This window comes from Nannospalax galili, unplaced genomic scaffold, assembly GCF_000622305.1.
Source record: "Nannospalax galili isolate Female #2095 unplaced genomic scaffold, S.galili_v1.0 scaffold2350, whole genome shotgun sequence".
NCBI classification, from domain to species: domain Eukaryota; kingdom Metazoa; phylum Chordata; class Mammalia; order Rodentia; family Spalacidae; genus Nannospalax; species Nannospalax galili.
In genome coordinates this window covers 471,180-486,165 of record NW_008327468.1, presented here as the reverse complement: position 1 = coordinate 486,165, position 14,986 = coordinate 471,180, and the positions used below count along the sequence as shown (strand labels likewise).

The 14,986-nt window shown below is 40.8% G+C and overlaps 1 protein-coding gene across 1 annotated transcript in view; it reads right to left on the bottom strand.

Annotated features, from left to right (window-relative positions):
- Window positions 1-14,986, bottom strand: part of Maob (monoamine oxidase B) — a 128,756-nt gene that overhangs the window by 57,904 nt on the left and 55,866 nt on the right. The window contains exons 2-3 of the mRNA XM_008831238.3: window positions 8,992-9,086; window positions 6,656-6,793 (exon numbers count right to left, since the gene is read on the bottom strand). Of these exons, the coding sequence (XP_008829460.1) occupies window positions 6,656-6,793; window positions 8,992-9,086 (233 nt within the window). The remainder of the gene's footprint in view (window positions 1-6,655; window positions 6,794-8,991; window positions 9,087-14,986) is intronic.

Sequence of the window (14,986 nt, the reverse complement as noted above, 5' to 3'; positions counted from 1 at the left end):
GCCCCAAATATAGAAGTAGCACCTTCAAAAAAAAAAAGAAAGAAAAAAAGAAAAAAAAACTAAACTGAACCAAATGAAGTACTGAATTTCAAATACATATTTCTTGAATGCCAGAAATGTTAGCTCCTGAAAGAGTCTTGTAGCAAGCATTAAGTTAGAAGACCGTGAAAGTCACTGAGAGATCTCAGTCTGTTTTCATTAAATAAAAGCTTAGATTTGGTGTACCAAGATGTCATCCTATAAACATTTAAGGAGCTATTCTCCTTCCTCTATGTTTGCTTTCTCACCTTCCTACATTCTGATTTTTTAATTGCATAATTTTTAGCCATATAATGGCTTTTAATGATATTTAAATTCTCTACTACAATTGCATTACCTGTTCATTTATATTTAAATCAGTTTAATGTGTTTCATGTCTAACATCTGTTTCGCCAAAGCCAATCCATTCCTGCAGTCTACTTTGAGCTATCACTTAGTAATATTTTGAAATGTGGCACTACTAAGATGAAATTTTCAGTTATGTGTCATTGGCTTCATGGACAGGCCACGGAACTGAAGGGTAGAGAAAGTGACAAATCACTGGTAAAACTGTTGACTGGGAGCTGAACAGGGTGGCACATGCCTGTAATCTTGGAGACCAGGAGACCAAGACTGGAAGTTTGAGGTCAGCCTGGGATGCATAGTGAGACATTGTCTTTTAAAAACCAAGATAAAGAAGAAACTCACTGCCTGGCTAATTTAGAAACTAGTCCAAGTGCTTGCCACCTTTGAAGTACTAGCAGGAACTCCTGGAAAGGTTGTTCACCATTTTTGGCTTAAAATGGTAACACATTTGCTCTCTGCAGTAGCTCTGAGGAACAAACAGTTCTCAGGAACCGTATATTTTCCTCATCATCACGTTTCAAAGACTATGATCTAATGTTTTTTTCTTTCCCTGGTTTGATTATGGCATGAGAAGTTTTGCCTGCTTTATTTGATTTAATATTTTCTCTAATTTTTCTTCATTTAACAGGAAGAGGATAATCTTTGATCTGATGCATCCATACCACATATATCCCAAATTGTTTCTCATGCAATTATTTAGCCTGGTACCTTCCATATGGTGCATGTTTAATAAATGTTAGGTGATTTGAATTGAGTGTACATGCTTAATTAATAGTCATCAATTTGCTAAACATCTGGTATAGTATAGTGTTCACGACACAATATTGTGCATCTATTAAAAATTATATTTAAAAATAAATTTAATGACATTGGAATATATTTGTGAAATATTTGTAAGTTAAGAAACATCTCTCTAAACTCTCTACACAAAATATATAAAAATAGGAAGCTCAAGAACATTAAAAATAAACAAAGTGTGCTATATGAGTACGTGTATGACTGCAGACTGTACATAAAATTATAAAATTTTGGAACTAGATGCAATCGCCCATGCTTGTAGTTCCAGAACATGGGAGGCTAAAGCAGGAGGATAGCTGCAAGTTCAAAGTCAACTTGAGCTACATAGTGGGCTATAGGCCGGAGTGGGCTACAGTGTGAGACTATCTCAAGAGACCAAAATAAAATCTTGGAAAATACATGGTAACAGTTCATTCTTCTTCCAAACACATTTTCACAAACTGTTAACAGCAAAGTATGACTGATACAGGGGTAGGGAATGAGCCATTGGAATAGCTGTAGTCAATTACAAAAAGTTGTAAGGAAAAGAGGATCTTGAACTTAATTTTTCCAGTATGAGGGAAGGAAGACAAGTTTGGCAAGAAGGAAAGTAGGCCAGCTGGGCACTGGGGCTCATAAGAAAATATCAGAAAGCCCTTTTACTCCCCCAGCAAACAGTAACCTCCTTATGATGTGTCCTTGGCAAGCAAAGACCTCAGTTTGTGCTCTGATCTCACTGCTTCCTATCCATTGCAATCAATCTCTTTAACCTTTATGTCTTCACATTGCATTAGCAGAAGCCAAGAGAAAAGCTCAGGCCATGTGATACACAGACTGGGAGTTCACTCCTAAGCCTTTCTGCAGACTGCTGGTGCAGAGGATTTGGCAAGGCCAGCTAAGACACTTGAGGCCATCTTGTACGGAAGTCACTGCCTTGGTACTTCAGGCTGCCTAAGTTCTTGAACTAATTACATGGTCCCCTTATTAATCACCATCTCTTGGAGAGCTATGCTTTCCTATTGGACCATTTCTCCATTGGATTCACGATCACCTGTTACAAATGGAGTAAACTTTTGCACAAGATTTAACCCCCAATCTTATTTCCCGCAGTGAACTGCACAATCACCAGTGAATTTGTGCGTTCTTTGTGCTCGACTTCTGCCATAATTTAAAAATAAAATTGTACTTTCCACAACTCTAGTCACTGTTAAGCTTATCCACATGTATGTGTACAAAAAGAATATGTTTACTGATCTGATTACGATTAAGTTCCAAATAGAAACCTTGCAAGACTAGAATAAATTTATCTCACATCCTATATTGCTCCAAATCCCATCATCAAGGGCATAATTGTGAGCAAATTATTACATACTGAAGAGCTGCATGTATTCTCTCCTGAGTGCAAATGAGCATTTTGGTCAGAAAGATCACTAGACAAATGGGTTCCACTTGCTGCAGAGGAAATTACTATTCTCCACATTTTTTTTTCTTAGAAAAAAAGTCTCCCATGATGATAAGCCATACTTGTTTTCCATGAATAGGCTATAAAATGTAGTCTGGTTGGAATAAGAAGAGAAGGATTATTAAGACCACCTCAAACAACAGACGCTCCCAGAGCCAGTAAACTCGACTTGGCATGTGTGAAGTTCATGCAAAAAGGCAGCTGTTCCTGTTTGAAATACGTGTCCATCTAACCTGTTCCTGGAGACTTATGCGATCAGGAGAAAAACAAGTGCACTTTGGACTTTGATCCAGGCTTCCCTGGCTTAATATCATTGGGGATGTGTGCATGGAGAAGGAGGCATTAAAGTCCTGGAGAAAACAGGGCACTTCTAGCCTGCTGGTATATGGGAAATGCCAAGGTCCTACATAACAAGGCAATTTCCATTTGCTGAATCCAACTGTTGTTTGAATACTTTATTTCTCAATATTTCTACTTGAAACCTGCTATTCCCCAACACCAAGAGAGTTTTGAGTGTTCACCGAAATGGAGTTACAGATAGACATATATAGTTCCCCATCTCTGACTTCATGTGGTTTTTATGTACCACATTTTCAACTGGATTTCAGAGCTGTCATCAGGACTGAGGAGCTATGTCAAGGGCTCCCTCCCCCATGCGGTTGTTTGAGAAACAACAGGTCTAACAGTAATGAAGAGCTAATCCAATTGTGAGATGTTTTCTAAGTCGTATGGCTCTGCAGTGCTGAAGCCGACCATATACAACACAAACGTGACTTTGATAATGCTCTTGACTTCTTCCCATTGGCAAGCAGGCCAAGACCAGAGTGTGTTTCTGTTCGGTTTATCTATTTGATGTTTAGAAACAATTACCGGTATGAAGTTTTGCTCTTAGTTTTAAGTCACACTACATTTTTACATTAACCAATCTCTTCTCAGATCAGCCTTCCATCTTGAGGCAGATTCACACATACTTCAATTTATTTTCAATTTTTAAAAATTGTATTATTTTAATTTTATGTGTTTATGTGTATTGCCTGCTGTAGGTAAGTGCACCCGTGTTGTGCAGTGCCCTCGGAGGTCAGAAGAGGCTGTCAGATCCCCTGGGACTGGAGTTACAGACAGTTGTTAGCTGCCATGTGGGTGCTGGGATTCAAAGACGGGTCTTCTGCAAGAACAACCAGTGTGCTTAACCACTGAGCCATCTCTCCAGCCCCTACTTTTAATTTTTATGAAAGCTTCTGAGACAGAGAAATTTTACTTGCTGATAGCCTAAATTGTACAAAACCTCCAAATTGTCTCCAAAGTAGGTTAAAGATATGAAAAATGAGGGCTGAGCATGGTGGTACATGCCTTTAATCCTAGTACCCAGGAGGCAGAGTTAGATAGATCTGAGTTCAAGGCTATCCTGCCTGGTCTACATGGAGAGTTTCAGGGCAGCCAGGGCTACATAGTGAGGCCCTAGCTTAGTTATTTTATTATCCTGTAGCTCTTCACTGGATAAGACCACAGAAAGATCAAAGTGGCACCTTTGTCAATATCACAGAAACTTATGCTTCATTAGTGTTTTTATTTCTCTCATTAGTGAAAATTAGAGAGTTAGTACACCAAACATACCTATGCATAGTCATGTGCTATTTTTAAATCCACTGATAGTTTACATTTCCTCCAGCAGAGGGCAGACAACAGCAGTCTTGGAATATGACAATCTAGAAACTATCTGAGAATGATTTTTTTCAAGACAATAATGGAGGGTTTGTTTTATTTAATTGTTTTTCTTTACTCATATTTTATAAGTATACTTTTACAATAAAGATACTTTATTTTTGTAATAATTAAAAATCAATAACATTTATTTTAAATTTTATAAACAACACTGTTGGCATATGCATTTACCCTGCATTAAGACACAAATATTGCTTAATTACTTATATCTTCTTAGCTGGACAAAGGTTAATGGAATCTTCTAAGGAAGCAGCACATTCGACAATCACTGTGAGAAATCACTTAAGAACAACATCATGTCCACAATTGGTAACAGTAAACATTCTTTCTCAAACAAGGGACTTAATAAAGCTGTAAGATTACCACAATTAAACAAAGTCTCCTAGTCATAGCTCTGAACTGACAAGTGCCACTGTAACACGCAAAGGGAGAAAAGTTAATATGTACTCTGTTCAGCTCCTTTGTCTAGAGAAATCTGAGACATATTGATGCTGTGAGAAAATCATACAGGAAGAATAAGGGATAGCACTTTAAAATGGTCAATTTAACAATATACTTTTAAAATATTTCATTATTTTTATTTTATGTGTATGCATGTATTGCCTGCATGTAGGTAAGTGCACCCATGTCGTGCAATGCCCGTGGAAGGCAGAAGAGGCTGTCGGATCCCCCATTAGCTGCCATGTGGGTGCTGAGATTTGAACCCGGGTCTTCTGCAAGAACAATGTTCTTAACAGCTGAGTCATCTCTCCAGCCCAACAATATATTTTAAAAAGCAAATAACCCAATGAAAGAAGTTTACTGAGAATTGCTGTTGTTCAACAAATTAGACTATCACTGCATTTTTAATTCTAATTCAGGCATCTCATTTTTAGACAGAAGAAAAGGCTTATAAAACAACACCTGAAGGTCAGTCAAAACATTTTTATACATTAGGAGATCTTTTGCCTATGTTATGCCAAATTTAGTAGCTTCTTTGATTCAATATTACTAAATGATTCATAATGCATGGCCTGCTATTTGTCCTTCTTAATGATATCACACAAGTTTAAGGACATCAAATTGGTACACAAATCAAAGCTGCTCATAGTTTTCATTTGGGTTATTCTGGTTTGGTTTTAGGTGGGTCTCCAGACTGAACCCAGGATCCCACATATGCTCAGCATGTACTCACTGCTGAGCCACACCCTCAGCCCCTCTTTCAATTTCTAAAGGAACGATTTCTACCTGTGAGAATGTTTCTGTAATGCTCCCTGTCACATATAGGGGCAAGTGAGGAAAAGACAGGAAAGACAGAAATTTAAAACCTCTGCCAGAGCCAGGTGTAGTGGCTCACAATTGTAATGCCAATATTCTGGAGTTAGAAACAAAGTCCAAGGCTAGCTTGGGCTGCATAATGAGACCCCATGTCAAATAAACCAAAACAACTTTAAAGTCGGTAGGACTCCAGAATGGGGCCTAGAGTAGGTGACTCTTTGCTTATCATAGAACATCAGTAGTTTTTTAAATCATTATGAGGATTCTGGGAAAAAGGGTGAATATGGAAACATGAGATGTGAAGAAACTATGAGGACCAGCACATGGTGGGGGACTGGATCTATAGAGAAATAGGAGCCAGTGAGAAATCCTCAGGGGCTCTATGGGTTATTAAGGTGTCTGACATTTAGTTTGAAGCTGCTAGAGTTTCTTCAGCTCAAAAGTTCTCCATTCTTCAAAACCTCAGTAATGTGTGCTGCACACAGATGACTGGATGAGCTGATGAAAATGAAGATGAAGGGGTCAGTTTGAACCCAGGTTAGCACAGAGAAACACAAGAAAAGATTTATAGGCCGTGAGATGTGAATGATAATAGGTGTAAAGGCAGGAACCGTTAGACCCAAATGATCTTTGGAAAGAGATACCCAATGCATTCATATAAATCATGGGGGGATCAATAAAGCTTCCATGAAAAAGATGGAATTTGGGACATGAGCCACGTTTACATCAATTTCCAAAGAAGAATAACTTTAATTGACAAATAAGATACTATGGTAAAATTTCAAAGTATTCCATATTATAAATGATGTTTATAATATAAAACCTAGAAAAGCATTTGTAAGACTGTACACAGATTTTTATATAACATAAAAGAGTCATAGATATTTAAACAGAGATATTTACTATGTAAATCACAAATACTTTTCTCTACTGAATTTATGAAATGGTTAACCAAACAGAAGAGCCAGTCTGTCGATAGCTTTCCCAAATAGGTTTAGAATCACCACCTAATTCATCTTTGATCAAAACCTGCCATGTTGTGCCTAGGCTTACCTTGACATGAAGGATCAAGCGCTCAACTTCATTCACTTTATAGGTCTCCAATCCTAGTTCCTTGGCCAGTCGTAAGATACGATTCTGGGTTGGCCCAACATAAGATCCTCCAAGGTCCACATATTTAACCTTTTGGTTCTGTTTTCCCACGGGGAAAAAAAAGCAAAGATAAGTATTTTTTTCAAAACACTTCTAAAATAAAAAATTATGAAATAAGCAAATTGACATTTCATAGGTCATAGATATATTTGAGCTGCATCTGTGGTTTCTGTTCTCAACTCTTCCATACTTTAGTCATATAAATTAATGATTATTAAATCAATTTTTAAAGCAAAACTGAGGGGGTGATAGGTGTGGGATGATCTTCCTCTCATTGTGGCAAGGCACTGAACTATTGGGTATCCGCATTATCTGTTTTCCATGGGCTGTTGGGCCATTTCAGTGGGATTCCACCTACTATAGAAACACAAACAACAAGAAGTAAGAACATCTAAACAGTGGTTGCTACAATAACTTAACCTGTGGGCATAAACACAAATGCTTGAATGGTACTTTAGCAGGTGCATCACATCCATCTAACAAAACAATTACAGTGGCTTCCCCACTGGGGCCTATATCCTCCCCTGCCACAGGGGGTTGGTCTGGTCTACAGTGCCAGATGTGTGTTTCACCTCTAGGAGTGGGCATTATATCCAATCGAAAATTTGCTGGTTGTACATACACTATACTATTGTATGTAGTATTCTATCTATCTATCTATTTGTCTGTCTGTCTGTCTGTCTATCTCTATCTATCTATCTATCTATCTATCTATCTATCTATCTATCTATCTATCTATCTATCTATCTATGGCGCCACTATTTCACAAGCTGGAACATCTTGTTTGGCATGGTGATAGTGCAGCACTTGGAGTCCATTGTTGAGCAGAATGACAGGAGATAGTTCTCCCCCAGCCATCCGCATGTCACCTTCTGGCACTATGGAAGCCACCCATTCAGTGGCAGGGAGTTTCCAGCTAGTCCTGCTTCTTCCTGTCTCACACATCACGCAGTGTCTTCAGCAGTAGGGTTTTACCTTCCGCTTCCACCTATCACCCTTTCCAAGGCTCAGGGACTTTTGTGGAAGAAGATGTTGGCAGAAAGAATGTCAGAGCCAGAGGAGAGTGTTAGCTGGAAGTGTACTCTGACCACTATGCCAGAAAGCTCTAGTCACACCTCCTTCCCACACTCACCAAGGAGTTCATGGGGGAGTCAGTTACCCCTTCCACCAAATCAGTCCACCTTAGCTGCATGTGGGGGAAGGGCTAAGGAAATACACACCAAGAACACCATGAGGCACCTCTCTTGCCATTTTGTGTGGCTATTGGGAAGTCACAGGATCTATACGTGAGTGTGGACTTTCTAGCGCGACCATAAATGGGGAGGTACCCACTCTTCTGTAAACAAACCCCACCCTATGTTCTGTTAGCAAGACCAATAAACTCATTAGGATTTCAAAAAAAAAAAAGAACAGAGCTAACAGAAACCTTCATTATTTCACCAAAGTTGACCCCATGTTGGCATATCTTTTAGTCTTTGATTTCTTATTCCTATCCCCCCCTTAAACTTTGTTGTATATATATTTTGATGTAACCTACTTCAAATTATTTCTGGAAAAACATGTTAAAAAGTGCCTCTCTTTGGAATAATAAAAAAACCTGACTGCTGAAAAAGCAAGAGATTTCAGAATCCATCACTCACAAAATATCACACAATGGTTTGCTTTTAATGGGTTGAATTTCTAATCTATGAAACTCTATGCTCAGTACTTCAGGCAAACTTTGAGGGACCTAACGCTAAAGAAAATCAAGAAAAGAAATGATGGGGCTGGAAGAGATGGCTCAGTGGTTAAAAGCACTGATTGCTCTTTCAGGGGACCTGGGTTCAATTCCTAGCACCCACATAGTGGCATGTTTACTATCTAGTCACCCGTCCCCCCTAAAAGGGGTCACTTACCACCCTAGAAAAGAATCTGATTATTTATGGACAAATGAAGTGAGAAGACCAAAAAAGGAGAGAAGAAAGAGTTGAAGGAGGGGTAAATTAAGAGAGAAGCTGGGGTGCAGAGCTCATGCTTAGCATGTGTAAGGCCCCAGGTTCCATCTGCAACACCAAATAATAATAATAACAGCAACAATAACAATAATAATGATGATGAAAAGCAGCAGCTATGAAGAATTTTTAGTTATTCTCACCCTATCAGAAAGTCAATAATGAAAACTTTCAGGGAAAACAAAAATCTAAAAATGCAACTCATTTTCTATCCCACATTTCCTTTCTCCATCCGTAATGGCTTACCCTAATGGTATAAGTCCTTCCTCCAACACGATCCCGGGCTTCCAGAACTACCACATTGAGGCCAGAGTCGTGCAGAAGTTTGGCTGCTGCCATACCTGAGGAAAAATACAGTAAGACATTAGGGTCAAATGTGTTACAGGACTGCAGAAAAGCTCCTCATGCTATCAGCCAATGAAAAAAGTCACATTGGCATGTGGCCTACTATAATACACCTGATAACAGGTGAGTAGATAGGTTTTTTTTTTCTGTTAGAGGCCCAGAGTCCAAATCTAAGAAGCCAATTACTATTTCTAGAAAGAATAAAAGAGGTTTTGTTTCTGGCAAATATCTCAGTCTTTAAAACATTTCATGCCACTGTTTTAAAATACCTATCTTGGGGCTGGAAAGCTGGCTCAATGTTTAAGAGCACTGACTGCTCTTCTTAACTCCAGTTCCAGGGGATCTGATGCCCTCTTCTGACTTCCGTGTGCACTGCATAACACAGCTACAAATACATACATGTAGGCAATGCATTTATACACATAAAAAATAAAATAAGGCCGGGCATGGTGGCACATGCCTTTAGTCCCAGCACTCAGGAGGCAGAGTCAGGTGGATCTCTGTGAGTTCAAGGCCAGCCTGGTCTACATAGTTAGTTCCAGGCCAGCTGGGGCTACGGGAAGAGCCTGTCTCAAAAGGACTCCCTCAAAAATAATAAACTAAAATAAACTATGAATAAAAACAATAAAATAAAATATTTTAAAATACGTATCTTAACAACCCAGTTACAGGACAGTGAACAACATACATAGAATTATAAAACCACAATCAAGAGAATCCATGTGCTGCAGCAAACAAGGTACAAAGCTACTCACACATCACTGTCAGTATAACCCTAAGAAAAAGCAATGTGGGAGCAAGCCGGCTTTCAGAGCATATATGAGAACCTGGAATTTACTGGAAAAATTGGACTCTTGGAAGATGACATAAAATTTCAAACCCAAGGATGTAAAACTGACCCTTTATACATCCTAATCCCCAATATGACCAATCACTGAAGAATAAAATGGCTTCATTCGTGTCTTCAATTATTCATCTAATCAAAAAATATTTACTGAATGCCTATAACATATGAAAGCACCTTGAATTTAGCTTTTCCATTTGAATTCTTAGGAATTTCATACAATATATTTTGATCATATTTAGTCCCCCTCTTGAAGTTAGCTTTTAAAAAAATTCAGATTTACTGAGGTAATTTTATATACAATGAGCCATACCCATTTTAATGTAGAGTTCAATAAAGGGCTTAGTGTAGAGGATGTACACACAGTCTTTGGTACTAATACATCCTGTATATGGCATTTGGTGTTTGAGCTCTTAAACCCCTGAATCTTTCAAACAACTTTTGGCCAATGGGTGTGGTTCAATGGTAGAGCATCTACCTGACATGTGGGAGCTCCCAAGTTCTATCCATGGTATTCCAAATTATATTAATATAAAATAAAACCACTTACAAAATTTAACAAGAGCTGCCTTTGAGAACACAACTCTAGTCCTCTTTTAGTAAAATGAGTTTTCTCAGTTCCTATTAATTTACTCTTTTGCTTGATGGGACCACACAAAATCAAGGCAATGCCAAGATGCTGTTATGACTCATAGATAAATAAAATATCTTATTTGCTGTCTTTCAAAAATAACAATTATGTGATGTCAGCCCCACTACTAGAAAATATCTAATGCTCACTACTTTGAACTGCTGTTGTGTTTGCATATGTTAATTCATGTCAGGGGTGTAGTTAAAGTGAGGTGTTTGCTTAGCTCATATGAGGCCCTCCATTCCACCCTCAGCACCATCAAAAAGAAAAAATCAGAATTTATAGCAATTTATTGACCTCATTATAGCAACCCAGTGACATAAGGTTCTCTTGATAGCCTCACTTTATGTCATTTTATGGATGAGGAAACTATAGCACAAAGAAGCATTCGAAGTGACATAAAGAACACGAGGAAAATCCAATTCTTTTCTAGCATCTGTGTGTGCAGCATTATATTGCAGAGTCCGTCTGCAGAGTCTCATGGCCACCCTCATCTCTGATGACATCACCTAATGTTTGCTACAGGGAGAAATTCCATTCCAAAAAATATTTTAAATTTTATTTAGATCAACATTGAAAAATATTTTATTAGCATTACTTTCCTTAAGAAGTACCATGAAACGGGGGGGGGGGGCAAGCCTTTAACCCCAGCACTCAGGAGGCAGAGGCAGGCATATCTCTGTGAGATCCAGGCCAGCCTGGTCTACATAGTGAGTTCCAGGTCAGCTGGAGACCCTGTCTCAAAAAGACAACAAAAGAGAAGTACCATGATTACATTGAAAGACTTTGTATAGATGGGGAATTTGGAAAGGGAATGAGGGCTAAACACACATTATAGGAACAGTGACAAATTTCACATTATTATTCAAGCTTGGTAGTACAGCTTTGGCAGTTAAAAATAGTAAAAAAATTATAGTAGACATATAGAATTTCAAACTTATATTCTAAGATCTAATTACATATTTTTATTTGAAAATTATATCAGTTTAGTTATTATAGTACTTTCTATTTCTTTCTTTTCTTTTCTTTTCTTTTTTCTTTTTTAGATTCCAAGACTGTGATTTTTTTTTATCTCTAGTCAGTTAGGGCACAGGTGAAGGCATATGGGGCTATAGCAGAGCAATAGGAAAATACTGGAAAACTTATTGGTGCCTGGTAATGGGAGAGGTCCAGCATCAAGGTCTGGATAACCCAGGACCATGAGTGATGTGAGGACCACAGCTGGCCCTCAGGAGAGGTGGGAGGTTTGTCCCAGAGAATCAGTCCTCCCAAGACCAGAACCTAAATAGCAGAGGCCTCCCCCATCTGTCTCCATTATAAGAGGCAAAGCATCTGCCAGACCTGGGACCTAAGGGGAGGGGCTGCCGGCTCATGGGAGACAGCCACCATTCCAGGTGTATGGGGCAACCACAGTTCTGTACTGATGTGAGGAGACCACAGTTCCAGGCTCATGAGCGACAATCATAGTTCCAGGGTCAAAGGTTATGAACAGAGCTCCAAGTTCATAGTAAGTGACCCCAGCAAACACAGTTCCAGGCTTACAGAAGGGAGATCACTATTTCATTTATGTGGGATCCTATTTTCTTGTTTCCATTGTTGTGTCCACACTATTATACTTATGTTTAAGACAGAGCATTTTGGCTTCTGTGCAGTAAACAAAGGCAACAGTTACTTGCGAGCTTGAGTTTCTCACCTGGGGCATTGGTATTGGAAAAATCATCTTTCACTTTCACTCGAGACAGATGGATCATGTGTTTTGTTGTTAATGTTGTTGTTTTTCACGATCGAGATTCCGGTGGACTTTTTAAAACTTTTTTATTTTTGATAACTGTAGCTTTCATATCTTCCTTACTGCTGGCCAGGAGGAGCCAGTGATAAGACATCTTACTGGGAGCCATGTTTTGCCAAGAGCTACCACTGCCTCCATGACTGCTCTTCAGCCTTTTCTTTCTTTTTTTTAATGGCTGTTTAATAAAACTTTATTTAAAAAGCAGGCAGTGGCCATATGTGGCCTTCAGGCTGTGGTTTGCTGACCTCTACCCTACACTATAATCTGTCCATGTGGCCTTAGATTCTGAGAGAACAAGAGGTCCTTGGTTGGCTCTTTAGGAGACAGCAGGGTCTTAGGACACTTGAGGGGATGGTGTTAAAGTCTCTTTCCCTGGCAACCTGACTTTGGGGGGTTGAGTCAGGAGGTACAGGGGAGCCAAGGTTCCTTCATAGGCAGTGCAGACTCCTAGAAGCAAGCCATTCTTCTGGTAGTGGCATTAGAGCCACCTGGGGCACTTTCTTTTTTTTAAATTTTGTTTATTACTTTTATTTTACGTGTATGAGTGTATTGCCTACATGTAAGTAAATGCACCCTTGTGGTGCAATGCCTCGGATATCAGAAGAGGTCCCTGGGTGAGTGTATTGCCTGCATGTATGTGAACGCACCCGTGTCGTGGAATGCGTGGAGGTCAGAAGAGGGCTTCGGATTCCCCTGGAACTGGAGTTAAGGGCAGTTTGTAGCCGCCATGTGCGTGCTGAGAATCCAGCCCAGGTCCTCTACAAAAGCAGTCAGTGCTCTTAACTGCTGAGCCATCTCTTCAGCCCCCCCTCGGGGGGGCACTTTCTTGAATCGTTCTGAACCCTGGACTTTAGATCTTCAGGAAGGAGTTTCAGGACTCAAGAATCTTGCTGTCAGCCAGGTGTGGCCATGCCTTTAATGCCTGTACTCTGGAGGCAGGCAGATCTCTGTGAGTTCAAGGACAGCCTGGTCTACATAGTGAACTCCAGGCCAGCTGGAGCTACAGGGAGACCCTGTCTCAAAAAGCAAAAAGACCAAAACAATAATAATAATAATAATAATAATAGAAGAAGAAGAAAAGAAGAAGAAGAAGAAGAAGAAGAAGAAGAGGAGGAGGAGGAGAGGAAATTACCAAAAGTGTTGAAAGGGAGAAAGGTGTCTTCCCAGCAATAAAAGGAGGAGGAGGGGGAGGAGGAGGAGGAGGAGGAGGAGGAAGAAAAATCTTGCTGTCAGTGGCACTAGTAGTCTGTGGCTAGTTCTAAGAAACCATCCAGTGTGGGCACATCAGTTCTGAAAGGAGGTGGGCATGAATGACTTCTGAACTCCATATCCTGGTAGAAGCAAATTCTGGGTGGGGCAGAAGGTGGGAAGCTTGATTATTTAAATGGCCCAGGCCTGGCCTTTTAGGTAGGGGGAACAGTTTAGGGAGAGTGCTGACCTGCCTAAGACCCCTGACGGGCAACAGGCTCTGTTCATCTTAACTCTCCAGTGGAGGTAGGTGGGGGAATTGAAAGTAAGACCTGGAGCAGGGGTCAGACGGGTGGCTCAGGTACACTTTGACCTTTTTGGAGCTTGTTTCTTCCCCTGAGCACATGTGTCCCAGGCTGAGGCAGAGGTCTTCAGTGTGGGATGGAGGAAGGAGGGAGAACTGTTGTCAGCCCTATGTCAGGGCTGGTACCTGTGTCCTCCCGATAGGCTTTGGCCCCCAGGTTCCCCAGGGGAAGAAGGAAGAGGCTGGAGGATACATCCAAGCCTATCTCTGGAGCCCAGGGATACAGTGACACAGGAGCTTGGGATGCCCACGAGCAGTGGTGCATGTCCATGGTTACCTACATTCCCAGTGCAGCTCTGAGTTTCAAGCATGAATTCGCTTTGTAAAGGAGGCACATGGCCAGAGCAGGAAGGGGCTGTGAGGAGGGCCGTTCTGAGCCTGGGAACAAATCCTAATCCCAGGGTAGAGCAACGCGGGTCTGGCACCCTCATTCACCATCCTTACGCTTCACTGTGAACCCATAGGGGAGAGTTCTAGAATGTTCCCAAAAATCTAACCCCATGTGCCAGGTACTGGAGGGCTGGGAATGGAGCAAGATCCTAGGAGTCCAGTCCTGTGTCCTCATCCTGTGTCAGGGCCATCTGCCCTAGGGTCACAGCAGCAGGCAGAGCTGTGCCCTTGTGTTTTCTTCAAGGCACTGAGACCATCTTGGCAGCTTCCCTAAAGACATCTTCCACATTCTCCTAAAACTTGGTGCAACATTCCGAGTGCAGCTCGCATCTGTTCACAAGCATTCAGGCCCAGCCGTGTAGTAGAGGTTCAAGGTCACCTCCTTGCTGCCCACTGTCACTCTAGCCAGTGTATTTCTGAAACAAGTGATTTCTGAAATCACTCTAGCCAGTGTATTTCTGAAACAGCATAGTGCTCAAGAAAGAAGCCCCGGCAACAGATCATGAGCAGCAACGTCTTGCCACAGCCGCCATCACCCACGGTCATGATCTTCAGCTCCTTCCTCCCAGAGCCAGGGGCAGCACTGGGGCCAGAGCTTCTGGGACATCCGTGAAAGGCAGCAGTGGAGGCTGTGCACCAGGAGAGCCAGACTGAGGGACCTGGAGGGGGCGGGGCGGGGGCGGGACAGCG